General features: G+C 38.3%; 1 protein-coding gene across 3 annotated transcripts in view; it reads left to right on the top strand.

Annotated features, from left to right (window-relative positions):
- Window positions 1-5,783: 5,783 nt before the first annotated feature.
- The window catches only part of UBE2K (ubiquitin conjugating enzyme E2 K), a 75,992-nt gene continuing 63,557 nt past the window's right edge, over window positions 5,784-18,218 (top strand). For 2 of the 3 annotated variants that reach the window (XM_025290146.3, XM_025290145.3), the window contains exon 1: window positions 5,784-5,994. In XM_025290146.3, coding sequence (XP_025145931.1) covers window positions 5,932-5,994 — 63 coding nt within the window. In that variant the 5' untranslated portion in view covers window positions 5,784-5,931. The remainder of the gene's footprint in view (window positions 5,995-18,218) is intronic. The other variant, XM_044945970.2, reaches the window with a different exon arrangement.

Below are 18,218 nucleotides of genomic sequence, written 5' to 3'. Positions count from 1 at the left end.
CCCACTCCAGTGTTTTTGCCTGGAGAATCCCAGGGACGGGGGAGCCTGGTGGGCTGCCGTCTATGGGGCTGCACAGAGTCGGCCACGACTGAAGCGACTTAGCAGCAGCAGCAGCATAGCCATGTCCCAGCTGTAGTTGCATATTCCTTGGATGGAGTGGAATTATGAGGTCCTTTCCTAAAAAGCTCCCACCTAAACAGCCTGTGTGTCTGACAGGAAGAAAAGGTAATTTAAGGCAAGGAAACATTATTCTGTGCTATTGAAACCGCTTTCCCCACCATGCTACAGATATTCAGAAAGCCACAATGGTGGGGGTTCTGATCTATTCTCTATATTTGAAATAATACAGTGTGCATTACAATCAATACTGTGGTGCCCACTGGCCTGGAGTTGAGTTCAGCAGTTCAACTGTGGATCTGAATGCTGGTTTCCACTCTTGCTGCTAGAGTTCCTCATCCCATCTGGGGTGGGTAGGGGAGAGGAGCTAACAAGATGGGAAGGGTAGGACTCAGTGAAAGCGGGGAAAAAAAAATGCAAACTGACCTTGGAATTATGACTGGGTGTTTCAAAAGGAGAGTTAAGTGAGAGGCTTGGATAGAATAGGCAGTGGTGAGGGACAAAGGAAAAAAGTCTCAGAAAACTGACAAAACACAAGGTCAGGAAAGGACTTTGGAAAAAAAAAAAATTCCTCTACATATAGAACAGGATATTTGAGTCTGTAGAGCAGTCATAGTAACTAGCAGGAGCTACAAAAAGGAAGACTTACTTGTTTCCAATGTAGGGGAGTATTATCAATGGCCAGCAAAGCACGATTATGCCTTGCCACATTTCTTTTTATGTGAATCAACATATCAAAACACATTGTTCTGTTAGAGACAACAGAGAGTTAGCAGATGAACTTTCCTCCATCCGTCTAAAACCAATTTCACACACTTCAAATAAATAATGTTTATATACTTTATATATTCTGAAAGTGGAGAACTTTTTAGATCTAAATCTCATGCTTAAGTAGTACATTTAAACAGTCACAGGCACCAGGTACCCAGTGGTGGTGTGCGCTCAGTCGTGTCCAACTCTTTTGTGACCCCATGGACTGTAGCCCACCAGGTTTCTCTGACCACAGAATTTTGCAGGCAAGTACACTGGAGTGGCTTGCCATTTCCTACTCCAGGGGATCTTCCTGACCCAGGGATCAAACCAGCGTCTCTTGAGTCTCCTACATTGGCAGGTGGATTCTTTACCAACTGTGACACCTGGGAAGTAGTACAGTATGCTCAAATGTACTCCATTATACTCTTAAAGAATATGTTGAGGATTCCAAAAAGCATTTGTTTACATGGGTTAAAGAGCATTGTGTTAGAAATTAAAACTAAGAAATTACTGAAATATTTACTAATAAATAACTATAATAAAATCCATTATATACTTATATAAATAGTATAACTTCAGTGAAAAATAACTATTTTCTAAAACAAAATCTCTTTAATGCTGGCTTAATGGAACACAGCTGCATTTTAATATATGCCTTTGCATTCAATATGTTGCACATGTTGCTCTGATTGAAGTACATAAAGAAAATCTAGCCTTATGCAGATTGGAAAGGGAAGGAATATTTTAATAACCTTTTCAGATAACTGCGGATATTATTAACACTACACTAAATCTAGACAAGTGGTAATTTCTCAAAGGTTAGCTGAAATGTTATGAATGAACTTTTTGTACTGTTACATTAAAATTCATCAGTCTGTCTTGATCCTTTTTGTTTTGTCTTGATCTTTGAATGAATGTTTTCCCCATGATGATTTTTTAACACTATGCATTGGTATTTGGATCAGTTATTACCTCACTAATTTATGCAGATCTTCCAAATGTTGACATATTCCATTGTGTAATTTCTAGTAATCACATTTGTCAATATCACCCAATTTAATCAGAAAGGTCTTTAAGTATATTGGGAAGCTATCAAGTCACAGTGGGAGACACGTTTTGTAAAACTTTAATTTTCAGTTGAAAGCTTGAATTTATCATGTTTAACAAATTCTGTCAGTTATTTTCCTTGATGTGATAGCTTACATTGTTCATTTTTGATAAATCACCTGCCAAATAGCCAACTCTTAAGAAAAGTTGTTTGTCTCAATCATTAAGTGAAATGGTGTTCCATGAAAAAAAGATTAAGTTCAGCTTGCAGCTCAACCATTTTGTATAAGTGCTTTACCATGAGCTTTGGTATACAGAAGTCCTTTATGTATCCTTTGCCTGTGTGTATGTGAGAGAGTTGCTCAGTCATATCTGACTCCTTGCCACCCCATGGACTGTAGCCCGCCAGGCCCCTCTGTCCATGGAATTCTCCAGGCAAGAATACTGGAGTGGGTCACCCATTCCCTTCTCCAGGGGATCTTCCCAATCCAAGGATCAAACCCAGGTCTCTTGCATTGCAGGCAGATTTTTCACTGTCTTGGCCACCAGAGAAACTCCTTTTCCATGTATCATACAAAACATTAAGACTTTACTTGAAAGTTGAGGTTTAATATAATTAATAATCCCGACTGCTTCAGTGAAGACATTCTAACGTGAAACAGACAGTTTTAAATAGTGAGTGGATGACTTTAGTAACATTATTACTAGCACAGTAATTTTTTTGCTCACTACTGCTTTTACAGCACCATTACACCATTTTTTAAAAAAGACTTCCCTGTAGCCCAAACGGTGAAGAGTCTGCCTGCAATGCAGCAGACCAGGGCTCGATTCCTGAGTTGGGAAGATCCTCTGGGGGTTGCAAAGGGTCGGATGTGACTAACACACACACTGCTTTTACATCATCAGTGCATGTGTGAACACAGTAAAAAGGAAAACAATATCTTAGTTTTATTTTGATAATAGTTTAGGCATTGCAGACATCTCAGGGATCCCTCTTCCCAGGTGACTGCAGACTATACTCTGAGATGAGTATTTCTTTATCCTTGCTAGAATGTAAATCCTATGATTGGAAGGTTTTTTTGATCTTGTTCACTGGTATGCCTCCAGGGATTAGATCATGCTTGGCACACAGTAGGCATTCAATAAGTATTTATTTAATTAATTATTTAATGAAGCAATCAGCACTAACTTATAACAGCGAAGAGATTATAACATGCATTCTGGAAATTCATTGTTAAAAATTTAGTTTTCAATAGGTAAAATATACAATAGGATACATGATGAAAAGTCTCCCACTTTGCCTTCCCCAAGGAACTTAAATTGCTATCTCAGAGATTACCACTGCTGTCAGTTTCTGATGTATTTTTCCAGTGATACTTTATGGATTCACAAGCATATACACATATTCCTTTCTTCCCTCACACAAATGGTGGTATATTATACACAATCTGGACAGAATCGTAATTTTTAAAAAACAGCAATTTATTTATTTGGCTGCACTGGGTCTTAGTTGCAGCATGCAAGACGTTCAGTTGTGGCATATGAACTCTTAGTTGAGGCATGTGTGATCTAGTTCCCCAACCAGGGATCGAACCTGGGCCCCCTGTATTGAGAGCATGCAGCCTTAGCCACTGGACCACCAGGAAAGTCCCAATAATGATTTTTAAGTAAACTTTTCCTTTCGGAATAATTTTGGATTTACAGAAATGTTTCAGAGAATCTTGTATACCCTATACTAACGTCTATTAATGTTAGCATCTTACATAATCATAGTATCATGTCAAAACTAAGAAATTAACAGTGTTACACTATTAACTAAATTACAAAATTTTTTCAGATTTCACTAATTATGTCCTTTTGGTTCCAGGGTCCAATCCAGGATACCACATCACTTTCAGCATAGTGTTCTTTTTCTCCCTAAAATGTATTTTGAGGATTGCCTCATGTCAGTTAATTGGCAGTTGCCTCATATTCTGTAAATACGAAGGACTTTAATAGGACTATAAATAGGAAGGACTGTAAAAATGGAGTGAAAGTGGAATTTCAGGGCCAGTGATTATGTGCATTTAAAAATTACCAAACTTCTCTTCCCCAAAGAAATTAGCATACCCTTCTAATTAGTTCCCCTGTGATTTGAGTGTTTTAAATTTCTTTTGAAGCGCCAAGATTAATATTGGGGACTGAATTAAAGTGATAAAGGTAAAGTATTCAAAAAGTTTTTTCACACATTGAAATAATTATTTGTAACGTACTGGCACAAATACACATAGCATTGCAACACATACATTATACCACATTTTATTGTGCCAATGACCCACATGTATAGTTGGTTCGCCTTAGGACCACTAGGGGGCTCTGCTGGAAGGGTTTTTATAGTTCTTCCGTTTAGGGGAATGTTTCCAGACGATGCTTTAGAATTCTAAACTCTTAAAACTTGGAAGAGATCATCTCATCCAGCTTCCTTATCTTGCAGAAAAGGAAACCAAGGTTGAAAGAGAGAGAGCTGGTATGGAAGAGGGCCGGAATTTAAAATCCCCTCTTGGTTCCTGCGGCAGTTCAAGAAATTCTTTTTTTGCCATGTTCCTCCACTGAATGACTCATACATACCCAGGGGCTTATTTTTTTTTTACTGCCACAATTTTGGTAATTTTTGCTAAGATGGTGTATTTGTGATATTTTCCTAACAGGATGCTTTACTGATTAGTTAGGTGAAAGAAATGCATGAAATATAAACTTCTAAATAAATATTATTACAAAATGTTTTCTACTCAAAGCATCCCTTAGTATCAAAACCATATTACTGGCAGCCTTAACAACCACTTTTAAATTGCCTTTAAATTTACTTCCCATTTAAAACATTTACTCTTTACTCATTTATTCATTCAATATTCATTGAGTGCCTACTAGCACCAGCCACTGTTGTAGACTCCAGGCTTACATAAGTAAAGCTGCCCTTCCTTCCCAAGAAGCATAGGTTTCTCCAGTTTTCCCTGTATGTTCAGATACCTTAGTTCAGTGGTTTTCATACTGTGGTCTCTGAACCAGCAGCTCGAGCAGCAGCACCTGGGAACTTGCTAAAAATGCAAATTAGGCCCACCTTGCACTCTTTGTTTTTTCTTAAGCTCTCCAGGGATCCTGATGTACACTCAAGTTTTAAAGCTATAGTTTTAGTTCCACGGCTTGTTATTAATTATCTAAGTAGGCCAAAGATCAACATCTGGCTTCTAAACCCATCTCAGGCATCTCCAACTGAGACCCGGTCTCAATTACAACTGAGATACAACAATGACCATACTTAATGATTTGTTGTACCTGGAAAGATCCTGGGATGACTGCAGTAATAGAACTGTAACGGCTGCAGGACAAGAACGAACCGCAGTGCCTTTTCAGAACCAATAGAAAATGGGCCAGACCGAGTTCCCGGACAGTGTTTTCCGACACTAGACACAGCCGGATACACTAAGCCCGCGGTCTGGCTGAGTCAGGGCGGCGCTCCAAGCCTAGAGGGGCCGCGTGAACCCATCAGGTTGGACTCGAACCTTTGGTTAGAGGCGAAGGTCTGGAAGCCTCCACCATACCACCTACATTCGTACAGGGGCGGAGGCGCCGGAGACGACCCGTGAGGCCCGGGAAGCCCTGGCCCGCGCGGAAGCCGCACCCTCCTGGCTTCAGACGCCGACGGGGCGGAGCCACGCGGCCGCAGCTCAGGCAGAGACGCGCCGCACAGCGCGGCGCAGGTTCGCGGCTAAGGCGTATGGGGCTACAACGGGAGCGGCTGCGCCGCCCGGCCGGGTCAGCGTCGTGCGCATGCGCGGACCCGGCGCCATTTTGGTGGCCGGGCGCGGAGGTGATTCCACATTGAAGATAGTGCGGCGGTCGGGGTGGCAGTGGCAGCGTTCGTGTGCTCGGGTGTGAATCGCCGGGGGAGGAGGCGGTGGAGGAAGAGGTGGCGGCGGTGGCGGTGGTCGTAGCGGTGGCGGAGGAGGCGGGTACGAATCAGCTGCGGGCGGAGACATGGCCAACATCGCGGTGCAGCGAATCAAGCGGGAGTTCAAGGAGGTGCTGAAGAGCGAGGAGGTCAGAAATGAACTCCCGGACGTCCCCCACATCAGCCCAGGGCGGGAGGGCCCTTCCGGTGGCAATCCCAATATCCCTGGTAACCCCCGGTTGGCCTTCTTTGCGGCCGCCCTTCTGCCTGTGGGGAAGCAGCAGTCTCCCCCTCCTTCCGCCGCCTTTCCCTCCCCTCCCCGGGCCCTGGGATGGACGGTCTCGCGGGCGGGGGTTCTGGGGAGGAATAAGGTTTAGGGGGCAGATGGAGGAAGGGCGCTTATCGGCGGGTGTGAGCTCTAGAGAGCGCCCCACGGCAGTGGCAACAGCTGGAAGTGTGACTGTAGGGTGGGGAGGTAGCAGGCCGAGCCTGAGAAAACCCGGGAAGTGGGTTGGGGGAAGGGGAAAGGTGGTAACTGGATCCGGAGAGCCGCGCCGCTCAAAGGCCCACACTTTTCAGGGTATTCTGGGTTATAGCCGGTCTGGCGGCCACCCTCGTTTCCTTACGAAAGGAGTGATTGATGAAAGAAGGAGGTTCGGAGTTAACTCCCTCTCGGTTGGGTGTTGGGAGAAATGAGAAGACATAATAGGATACTAGCTTATTTGAGTGGGCGATAAGGGAATTTTCACCTGAGATAGAAAATTAATTCCTTATTAGACTATTATCTCATTTCCACTTACTCCGACATTCTAGGCCTCTTTTTCGATTGACATCTGAAGCTTTTTGACTAGGTACAGGCACGTTCGGTATACTAGAGACGTTTAAATATTTTTAGCTAGGATTAGGAAAAAATAGTGGAGTGTGTGAGTAGCTTATTTCAAAAAAACTGTTTACAAGTTACAGACGAGAGAGTCTGTCCTAAGACAATGCCTCTCTGACACTGCTGTGTTGTGCCATGAAACTTCATTATGATGTCCCCATAGTTCTTACTTTTGAAAAACTGTCCTACTTAAAAACATGAGATTTCAGATTAATATATTGTTATGTTTCTTTATTAAGTAGGTTTATTCCAACATATATCTGAAATGATTAAAATTTTTTTTTTTTTGTCTCAAGCTACTCTTGAACCCTGTAGAAATTTTAGATACGCTGATATTGGCCACATTTGTTAATGTATTTTAAATGTTTGGGTAATTTGACTCAAAATTATGAAAGTATAGTACAGTTTTTCACACCCAAAATCATCAGGAATGCTAGTTTGTTTTTCCTCCTTGGACTCAACAAAGATTAAAAATACTGAATGGTTATTTTCAAGATGTCAAATATCATTATCGAATATATTATTGCTATTTGTGTTTTTCTCTTACGTTGGTACTTTAATGATCTCAATGATTTGTGAAATTTAGCATTCTAAGTATGTGATGAGTTATCGACAAGTCTGATAGCAAGCACTTGAACTTTATTTGTGCCACTGAATCTGAAGTGTGTCTTTACAGTTAGACGTGGAGAAGATTCTTTAAAATTATTTAAAAATGCCAAATCCTAGGAGATTTATTGAATATAATAGTATATAAGTAATGATCGGTTTTACAGAGCATGTGTATGAACTCTGACCTCTGTATTTGTTCAAGTGCCAAAACTCTGAATGGAAGGATGACTTTGTGTTTTTGTGGTACAGTGCAGAAAAAGAATCATAAATACCTGCACTGTGATATATAGTGAGACAGTGATTCTTAATTTTTCTTTAGTAAGAAAATATTTTCCAGGATACTTAACGTATATCTTCCTAATGAAAGTTTGCAGCTAATATTATTGCCAGTAGCCTAGAACATTCCTTCTGTAATACGTTTGTACAAGCCTGAAACTTAATATAAGACTTTAATGCTTTATTTTCTATTACTTAAAAGTGGTCACTGCTCTCGTAATTCGTATAGTCTCTGCGTTATGTGAGGTGACTTTTCACCATGATATTCTTAGTACTTGAAGTTTAAAAGAAACCTGTATTGCTCTAGTAATGCATATTGTTAAAATAATACAGCTTTTTATATATAAGCAATGATGAAACCTTGTTTCAAGTAAGTGACATGGTGTTTCAGAGGAAGAAAACAAAATCCAAACAGGAAAATTATTTTTTTAAGAATAGTGCCTTTATAAATCTGGAATGAAACTTCTTCCAGAAAGAACATTTAGGAAAGGGTCAGATAATTTAATATTGGAATATATAACCAATAAATAGCTTTATTTTCACCAATATATTTTATTTCATTGATACTTAAGTCCAGTTCTATAGGTGGATTATGTTGATTATTTTCAGTACATTGAAGTACAGTCCACATGTTTCCTTTTTATGTATGTAAATGCAGTGTTTGAGTGGCTGGTATAATAAGTATTTCCTCATGTTTTCTATGTAAATTTTCATTTTACCAAAGTTTATTTCGTATTTTTGTGTTTACTAAGAATCTTGATTGATTTTAAGGATTTTCCCTCTCTCTTTTTAAGTGTCTTTGTAAAGATAGCTTACATCTGGCCTAAGAAGTTGTAAATGGCCACTGTTGGAGTGTGTTGTTAATTAAAATACAGCCTCAAGATAAATTAAATGTGAAAAGTACAGGGTAGAATCAGAATAGTGAGAGGAGGCCACCATTAGTGTCAGAAGTAGGGGAGTATGTGTATTTGTATAGGTCAAAGGATTAATGAGAACTTGGTAACATTGTTTCTCTGTAGGAGAATTGGGTGTCTGGGGCCACAGGCATCAAAAGACTCCTTTTGAATTTTGAGTCGTGCTAATATGTTATTTACTAAAAATAAACAAACCATGTAGGCCTTTTTTCCATGAGACTGTGTTTGGAAATCTGTCACTTGTCTGAGATATTAATTTATTTAAATCTGTGTAAGTTTAAGTAATATTTCAAAGTTGCAAGGAATAGAAAATTGATTTAAAGTACACTTAATAGGTGTTTTTTTAATTGAATTATGTAAGTGAATTGTAGCTTATGAGCACAGAGTAAAGCTATAATCTGTACTCATAGGTTATATTATTATTTATTATAAATTGTTACTGGTATTAACAACCACCATTTGTAAAGGAACTAGCAGCTCCATTTGTTTATATACATTACTGCGAATTCTCAAGAACAGGTTGTTGAATTAGATTTTTTATTAGATGAGAAAATTGAGATTCAGAGAAGTTAAATTGTCTGCAAACATACACCTTTGGGATTTAGATCTAAGTTTGCTTATGTTTATATTATACCATGCTGTCCTGACTTGTCAAGTGTAGGCATACTTTTAATTATTTAAAAATAATTGAACCTGGTTTGTATTACTGATTAAAAGATTTAAATGCAGCCTAATTTAATTGTTTAAACATTAAGCATTACCTGTAATTAAAGGTTTGCTTGCATTTCAGTATGCAAAATATTTTTAAATTTGAAGTTCACTGAAGTAAAATGCCCGTAAATCAGTCCACATACCCTTGTTTGTTCTCGTCCTGTGTGGTACCTGTAGTTTTTTTTTCATATTGTAACTGCACTTTGCTAACATTTTCTAGGATTCTCATAGGGAATATTTAAATATGTGGCATTAACAAATTGGTTTCATGAAAACTACTCTAGTATAAATTTCCCTTGAGTATTTAAATGGATTTTTGTACCTGTTGTCATTTTAAATTTTATATATTTGCCAAATATCAAAATGAATCCGCCACAGGTATACATGTGTTCCCCATCCTGAACCAAATTAGATTTGGCAAATCTAATACAGTTATGTAAAGTTTAAAAATAAAATAAAATTAAAAAAAAAAAAAAAAAATTTTATATATTTGACTATTCTGTATAGAACTAGTTACAGATCTTTAAAGGGAAGTCTTTTAATTTCTGTTGACCATGGTGTCCAACCTTGGCACTGTTGACATGTGGGGCAGGTAATGGCTTTGTTGTGGGTGGTTCTCCTGTGCATTGTAGGATGTTCAGCACCATCGCTGACTAAGAGCACTAGATGCCAATGGCACAGGCAGTCTTCCTCCCACCTCCCTACCATTTCCCTGCCATTGTATCAACTAAAAATGTCTCCATACTTTGTCAGACGTTGAGAACCACTGCTGTAGACAGAACTCTTTAGAAGAACATTTAAGACTGTTAACTATATAGAGTTTGTAGTATAATTTATCTAAAAGATGAATGGACAGTAACTGTGCAAAAAAATTAATATAGCATGACTACTACTAGCTTTGAGTGTTTTGTTTTTAAGACTTTGCCCCTGGTTTATCAATTATTATCTTTTTCTTTTAAACTTTTTCCTTTCTAGTTTAAAGACAAAGGTGAAATTTCCTGCTATAAACTAATGTAACTAGAATTTGAACAATTTTTTACGAGTAGAAAAGCGATTTGTTTTTACAGCTATGTAAGTTTTTAGTTCAGTGTAGCTTAGCCTTATGAGGTTCTGGGTGTGTTATTGACTGAGTTAAAAAAATTAAAAGCCTTTCCAAATAATGCTCTTGGGGTGCATTTCTTTTTTTAATTTTTTAAAGACTTTGATCTATCCATCAGTCATCTGGGATTCCTTTGCAGATCATCCCTTTGTAAAGAATGTGTTTTCTTATTTCTCAGTAAATATGTTACCAGCATTTATTGAGGATATTTGCAAACAGCCCTGAAAGACTTACCTGGTTGGAGACAGATAAAAATGATAGATGGAGAGAATCAGAGCTGTGGGAATTCTGAGGGTGTGTGTATGTAGGAAGAGAGGTTGTTGAGCTCGGTTCCAAAGGAAAGTTAAGACTGAATTTCAGGAGACAGTCTTAAAAGAATTACAAGAATACTGTATAATTTATAAGTAAATGATCTCTTATGTAGACTCCTGAATTGGAATTAGCAGGAGTTGTGGACAAAATTAAGCTAGAAACATTTATATATTAATAACAGAAAGGTTGCACAGCTCTAATATACACAAACACAGTTGTGGAGTTAGAACACAAAAGTTATCTTTGGGGGAAAACCACCTTTTCCAGATCAAAATAATAAAAGGTAATATACAAAGCACATATGATAAAAGTGTGACCAACACCCAAAACAAACAGAATGTTAACATTACCAGCATCATCAGAATCCCCACACCCCTTTCCAATCAATTTACTGATTTTTAATAACACAGGTTAGCTTTGGATATGTTTGAGTAAAAGGATAGACATAAGAGCATATACTATATGATTTAATTTTAAATATTTTGCAAAAGCTGCCTTTCAAAGTCTTTGTTCAGAAAATACATTAACAGTGTCTAGAGAATGTGTTAAAATGCATTGAATGTTTTAGTTGAAAGAGACGTTAGATCTAGGTGAAAAACCTCATCTGTAAGTTCAGGAAACTGAAGCTTAGAGAGATTGATTGTTGCTCAGTGACACAAAGATCTGGTTAATGGTGAACTTCACCTGGGTTGTATTTTCTTTTTTTAAGATTTTTGGTTTTTTGGTTGTGAGTCTTCATTACTCAATGTGGGCTTTCTCTAGTTGTAGCGAGCGGGGGCTACTCTTCCTTTTGGGGCCCAGGCTTCTCATTGCAGTGGCTTGTCTTGGTGAGGAGCACAGATTCTGGGCACACAGGCTTCCGTAGTTACGGCACATGGGCACATTGCCCCATAGCATGTGGGATCTTCCCTGACTGGGGATCGAACCTGTGTACCGTGCTTCAGCAGGCAGATACTTAACCACTGTGCCACCAGGGAAGCCCCCTCGTCCAGGTTTTTTGTATACCAATTTACTCCAGCTGTTATATGTGGTTGCTTTATGAGATGATATTTTTCATAAACAATGCTATAAAAGTTGAATGCTAATAAAATGATATATCATTACAACAATGTATGACATGTCATTCAGTATTGAGAATTACATTAATCTTTAAATATGTTCCGCTTTTCTATCTTGGTGTGAGAACTTAAGTTTGCCAGGAGGCAGAGATACTTATTTCCCAAGCATAATGTAGTACGTGTAGCTTAGTGATTAAGAGTGTGGTCATTGGAATTTCAGTCCTGGCTTTTCAGCTTAATACCTACAGCACTGACTATTTCAGTTTTCTTCTCTGAAAATAGGAGATCAAGAGAGTCTTTTCAGTGCTTAGAACAGTGCTAGGAATATTCATTAAGTGGATACTTGTGAAGATGTCTGAATTAATAATACTTTCATATTCTGCTTATTGTTGTCCTTGGATCATAAAAGTTTCCTTCAATGGTTCAGTGATAGCTCTATGTGAATGTGACTCCAGAAGAGGCTTAAGATGATGAGGGACTTTAGTATTGATGCTTCTGATAATGTTTCTTTGTGTGTAAATAACCTATGGGGACTGGTGGCCAAGGGGAATACAGAAGTATATTTAGACTTAGTTCTGAAAATGGTTAGTCTTTCTTAAGGAGACAGTGGTATTATTTTGGATTTCTTCACATGACTCTGGTCTCCTTTAACTGGACCATGGAATCCAGATTCTAATCCTCTGGTGTGTAATTTTGAATTCGTTTGGAAAATCCCTATTTTAAAATTGGGTCTTGGAAGCTAAAAAGTGGTAGTCACACACATCTGACATCAGTGGTAAGTTCTGCTACATAATTCTGAAAAGGTGAGGCAAGTTCATCGCATTCAAAACCCTTGCCATTTCCCTCCATTTAGTTCTTTTCTTTTACTGCAAATTTAAAATAATAACTACCTAAAGTTGAATGCCTACTGTCTGGTATTTTATATCTATGACAGCCTTATGAGATGGGTTGCTTTTATTACAGATTAGAAAGTTGTAGCTCTGAGGAAATGAACTTTCCACAGTGTCAAGTAACTTGTTGGTGGTTCAGTTGCTAAGAGGTGTCCAACTCTTTCTAACCCTGTCGACTGCAGCGCTCCAGGTTTTTTGTCCGAGCAGGGATTTAAAACCAGGTCTCTGACTCCATTTAACTTATTATGATGGAAAGAGTAATCATATGCTGCTTGCTTCCAATCCATTATTTCTAAAGATGCTTTTAAAAATTACATTTTAGACTTAGAAGTTTAGAAATAATATATGAACTTTTATATCCATGGTCCAGATTTAATAGATCTTAATCCTCATACTGGCTTTAGCCCCTCCTCAACCCCCCAAGAAATAAAACCTCCAGAGGAAGCTCACTTTCCAACCTTTTCTCTATTCTGTACTCTCCTTCTTGGAAGTAACCATTATGCTGAAGTTGAGTATATCCCTCCCATACATATTTTTTACTGCTGATAAACATAGTATTTTTTGAGTGTAAGGTCACTTTTTAGTGTTTTAAAAATTTTTAGAAGAACTTCATAGATGGTTATAATATTCTGCATCTCCTGCAACTTTTCTGAATTTTCAGTGTTGTTTTTTAAGGTTTATCTGTGACAACGCATATATTGCTCAAGTTCTTCAATTTTAAACTGCAGTTGACCAACATGAGTTTGAACTGCATGAATCTACTTATATGTGGATTTTTTTCAATAGTAAATACTGCAGTCCACAATGATTCACTGTTGGTTGAATGTGTAGATGCAGAGAAACTGTATATGGAGGGCCATCTATAAGTTATACTTCGATTTTTGTCTGAGCAGAGGTTTGGCATCCCTAACCCCCTTGGTTTAAAGGTCAACTGTATAGATTCATTCACCTGTTGATGGCATATAGTTATAAAAAAGACACATTGAACATTATTATAAATGTTTTCTTGGGTATTTTTTAGGAAGTAGATTTTCAGGATCTGAGTGTATTTGCATCTTCTGCATGATTGGATAATGCATTATTGTTCTCCCAATGATTGTATCAATTTACACTCGCTCTAGAAATCTGTAAGAATTCTAGTGACATCTGCAAAATTTAGGTTTTTGTCAATCTGATGGATATGAAATGGTAGCTTATTTTAATTTTTCTTTGTCAGTAGAGATATTAAGCATATTTTTGTGTCTATTGGCTGTGGGCTTTCTTTTGTAAATTTAGTGTTCCCATTATTGACCCATTTTTAAGAATTTTTGTGGTTTGTATTTTTCTTACTGATTTGTAAGAATTCTTTATAATTTTGTCTAATTCTATTATGTGGCTTAATTTCTAACTTTTGTCTTACTTTTTTAAATGCTCTTTTTAAAAATTGTGTTAAATAACTCATATAAAACTTTACACCTTGTGTATTTTTAAGCAGACAATTTCAGTGGTGTTAAGTACATTCACATTGTTGTACAATCAATACCACCATCCATCTCCAAGACTCTGCATTTTGTAAAATTGAAACTGTATCCATTAAACACTTAACTCCTTACTTCTCCCATGCCCAGCTCCTGTAGTCAGCACTCTACTTTTTGTCTCTGTGAATTTGATTACTGTATTATACATTGTTTGTTTTACTGGCTTATTTCACTTAACGTTATCACATCTTTGATCTTACTGAGTTTACCTTTAAAGTAGTCAAATTTGTCTGCCTTTTCCTGTGTGGTGTGCTTTTTTTTTGTATTGGATTGGCTAAAAAGTTCTTTCGAGTTTTCCCATAGCATCTTTTGGAAAAACTTGAAGGAACATTTTGGCCAACCCAATATTTTGTTTAAGGAATATTTTCCTACTCTGGTTATCAGAAAGATACTCTCATGTATTTGGTTCTTAAAAGTTAATTCATTCTTTTTTGTTTTTGGTTGTGCTGGGTCTTCCTTCGTGGGCACGGGCTCTCTCTCGTTGTGATGAGCAGGGGCTGTGCTTCCTTATGGTGCTCGGGGTTCTCAGTATGGTGGCGTCTCTTGTTGCGGAGCATAGGTTCTAGGGCATGTGGGTTTTAGTAGTTGCTGCGTGCAGGTTCATTGGCCGTGGCTTGTGGGCCCTAGAGCCTGTGCGTTGTGCACAGGCTTTGGTTGCCTGCAGCATGTGGAGTCTTTCGGACCAGGGATTGAATCCGAGTCTCTGCATTGGCAGGTGGATTCTTATGCTCTGTACCATTAGCAAAGTCCTAGTTCATTCTTTAACATCTGTACTCAGGCTTCTTCAGTTTCTTGTCATACCGAAATTACTTTTTCAGGCATTACTAACATCTTCTAAATTGTTAAATGCATATACCTTTCTTCAGCATTTCCATTTGTCTTAGAGCTTTCCTCTTTCAGTTGCTCTGATGCTAAATTTTGTTTTTTCTTTAACTTCTGTTATTACCCTTTATAAGTCTGATTTCATCTCTTCATCATCCGTATATCTGCTGAATCTTTGTTTCCTCTTTTATGTTCTTTTTGTCAATTGTCTTAGATCAGGCTTTCTTAGATAAACTCTTTATATTAAGATAGTTTGCTAATTTACATTTAGTTCTCTGCCTTTAGTCTGTCCTAACTTTTAATTCAACCCCCCTGGTGCCGTGCTACTGGGTTATTTATTTATTTTTTTAAAATATTTTTTAGTCCCTCCCTTGAGGCACGTGGAATCTTAGTTCCCTGACCACAGATCAAACCTGTGCCCCTTTGCATTGGAAACATGGAGGATAAACCGCTGGACCACTGGGGAAGTCCCTGGATTTAATTTTTAAAACATGATCTTGTCATTTTCTTTTAGATTGTCTACCCCTTATTGCGTGAAGTCACAACCTTTTCATTTCTAGCCTACCTCTCCTGACCTGCTTCCTGTCAAGTCTCAACTCAGCTGCATGCCTAAACATACCTCAGACCCTCAGTCTCCCTCCAACCTTTAGCTAACTAAATTAATTGCTTGCTGTTGAGTTGTTTTGTCTGCATGGAATAAGCCCTTCTTACTTTCGAAAAACTCATTCTAAAATGCCATTCCTAATAAGCTTTTCTTGAACGCAGATTACCTCTTTTTTCTAGTTATCACTTTGTCATGATCTTTTTAGAGCAGTTACTGTATTGTTAATGATTATATATATGTCTTTCTGCTCCTGCTAGATCATTGAGCTCTTTGAGGGTTCTTATATTTTTCTCTTCAGCATCCAGCATGGTGCCTGAATTGTAGTAAGCTTAGTAACATTTAAAGTATGCCCCAAATCTTCAAAAGGTGTCTAATCTTTTAGAGCTGTTGCTTAAAGTGCTGTTTACCTAGGTTTAGAACGGGTTTGTTTACTCTATTCATTATTTTTAGCCTTTGTGTGATTATGAATTTTTCTAGTAATTACAAATGCAGGGCTAGCTAGCATGTGTAGTATTTTCTCTCAAGTGACCGTGTGATGCTTTACTTTCAAGTTTTGTTGTTTTATGTGAACCATCCTGTTTGGGATTGGTGTACTTAATTGTGGATTGTCTGAGACTGGTGATTTTCAGCAGTGATATAAAATATTTTGTGCTTCATTTTTCTTAAATTTTTCTGTAGTTCAGTTCAGTTCATTTGCTCAGTCTTGTCCGAGTCTTTGCGACCCCATGAATTGCAGCACGCCAGGCCTCCCTGTCCATCACCAACTCCCGGAGTTCACTCAAACTCATGTCCATTGAGTCAGTGATGCCATCCAGCCATCTCATCCTCTGTCGTCCCCTTCTCCTCCTGCCCCCAATCCCTCCCAGCATCAGAGTCTTTTCCAGTGAGTCAACTCTTCCCATGAGGTAGCCAAAGTATTGGAGTTTCAGCTTTAGCGTCAGTCCTTCCATTGAACACCCAGGACTGATCTCCTTCAGAATGGACTGGTTGAATCTCCTTGCAGTCCAAGGGACTCTCAAGAGTCTTCTCCAACACCACAGTTCAAAAGCATCAATTCTTTGGCACTCAGCTTTCTTCACAGTCCAACTCTCACACCCATACATGACCACTGGAAAAACCATAGCCTTGACTAGACGGACCTTTGTTGGCAAAGTAATGTCTCTGCTATTGAATATGCTATCTAGGTTGGTCATAACTTTCCTTCCAAGGAGTAAGCGTCTTATAATTTCATGGCTGCAATCAACACCTGCAGTGATTTTGGAGTAGTTCCTTTATTTTTAAAATGTGTGTGTGTGTTTATAGTATACTACAATTTATGCATTGGATATTTGGTTTGCTTCCAGTTTCTTGCTATTGTGTATGTGCAAGAGTTTAGGGTATATGGGTATTTGGATGAAATTTTAAGTGGGTATGTCACACTTTTTAAAAAATATCTCTTGGCTTGGTCATATTTTGATTATATCCTTAGGTGTTTACTTAGGTGCTTTGTCTCCATCTGCCTGATGAAACTAAGTGTGAGTCATTGAGGACAGAGACCTATAGTCCTGATATTCTATTCTCCATTGCTTAACACATTGCCTGGTAAGCAAGAGGCATTTGTTTTCCTGAATGAGTTTAAGGGTTTCTTAAGGTCCAGGAAGCTAATCCCCAAGCCGTATGAAAGTAATACCTTTCATCCTACTTCTGGTACTGCTGCTGTTGCTGCTAAGTCTCTTCAGTCGTGTCCGACTCTGTGCGACACCATAGACGGCAGCCCATTAGGCTCCTCTGTCCCTGGGATTCTCCAAGCAAGAATATTGGAGTGGGTTGCCATTTCCTTCTCCAATGCATGAAAGTGAAAAGTGAAAGTGAAAAGGCTCAGTCGTGCCCGACTCTTAGCGACCCCATGGACTGCAGCCTTCCAGGCTCCTCTGTCCATGGGATTTTCCAGGCAAGAGTACTGGAGTGGGTTGCCTTTGCCTTCTCCGAAACTTTTGGTACTAGGAAGAGTTGAATATGCTGATAAAGATGGCCTCCAGTGAAGTTGAGTTTCTTTTGATAATGTAATTAGGTTCTGAGTTGGGGTAATATCAGGTCTAAGTCTAAAACTTAGAAATAAGGTGGTGGGAAGGGAATCTTTTCTGCCTTTTTTTTTTTGTAGTTCTCCTTTGATGATCTCAGGGGCATCTATTTAGTATTATATATGACATCATCTGTACTTAAATTGTTTAAGCTTTTTTTGGTGCACTTCATGGCACACAGAACTTCCTGACCAGGGATCAAACCTGTGTCCCCTGCAGTAGAAGCAGAGCATCTTAACCATTGGACCACTGGGGAAGTCTGATGGTTTAAACTCTTTAGTAATTCTACATTTTCTTCATTTATTCAACAAATATTTATTAAAAGCCACCTATGTTTGTTAATAAGATAGACATGGTCCATGCCCTTATGGAGTAAATTATGGTCCAGTAAGATAGTAAAACATTGAAAAGGTAGTTGTGTGTGCTTGATGAGTTTAAGGAGAACTGTGAGGATGAGGTAACCTAAACTCAGGGGAAGAGTTTCTTGGAGATAACCCTTAAACTACTTGGGAAGATAAATTAAAATTAACTAACTTAGTCATACATTAGGATGATCAACTCTTACATGCACATAGAAAGCTAATAGTCATTATATAGTGAAGAATGTAAACAATATAATTG

This window comes from Bubalus bubalis, chromosome 7, assembly GCF_019923935.1.
Source record: "Bubalus bubalis isolate 160015118507 breed Murrah chromosome 7, NDDB_SH_1, whole genome shotgun sequence".
Lineage (NCBI taxonomy): Eukaryota > Metazoa > Chordata > Mammalia > Artiodactyla > Bovidae > Bubalus > Bubalus bubalis.
Note: the sequence above shows the minus strand (reverse complement) of the source record. Positions and strands in the feature narration are given on the sequence as shown.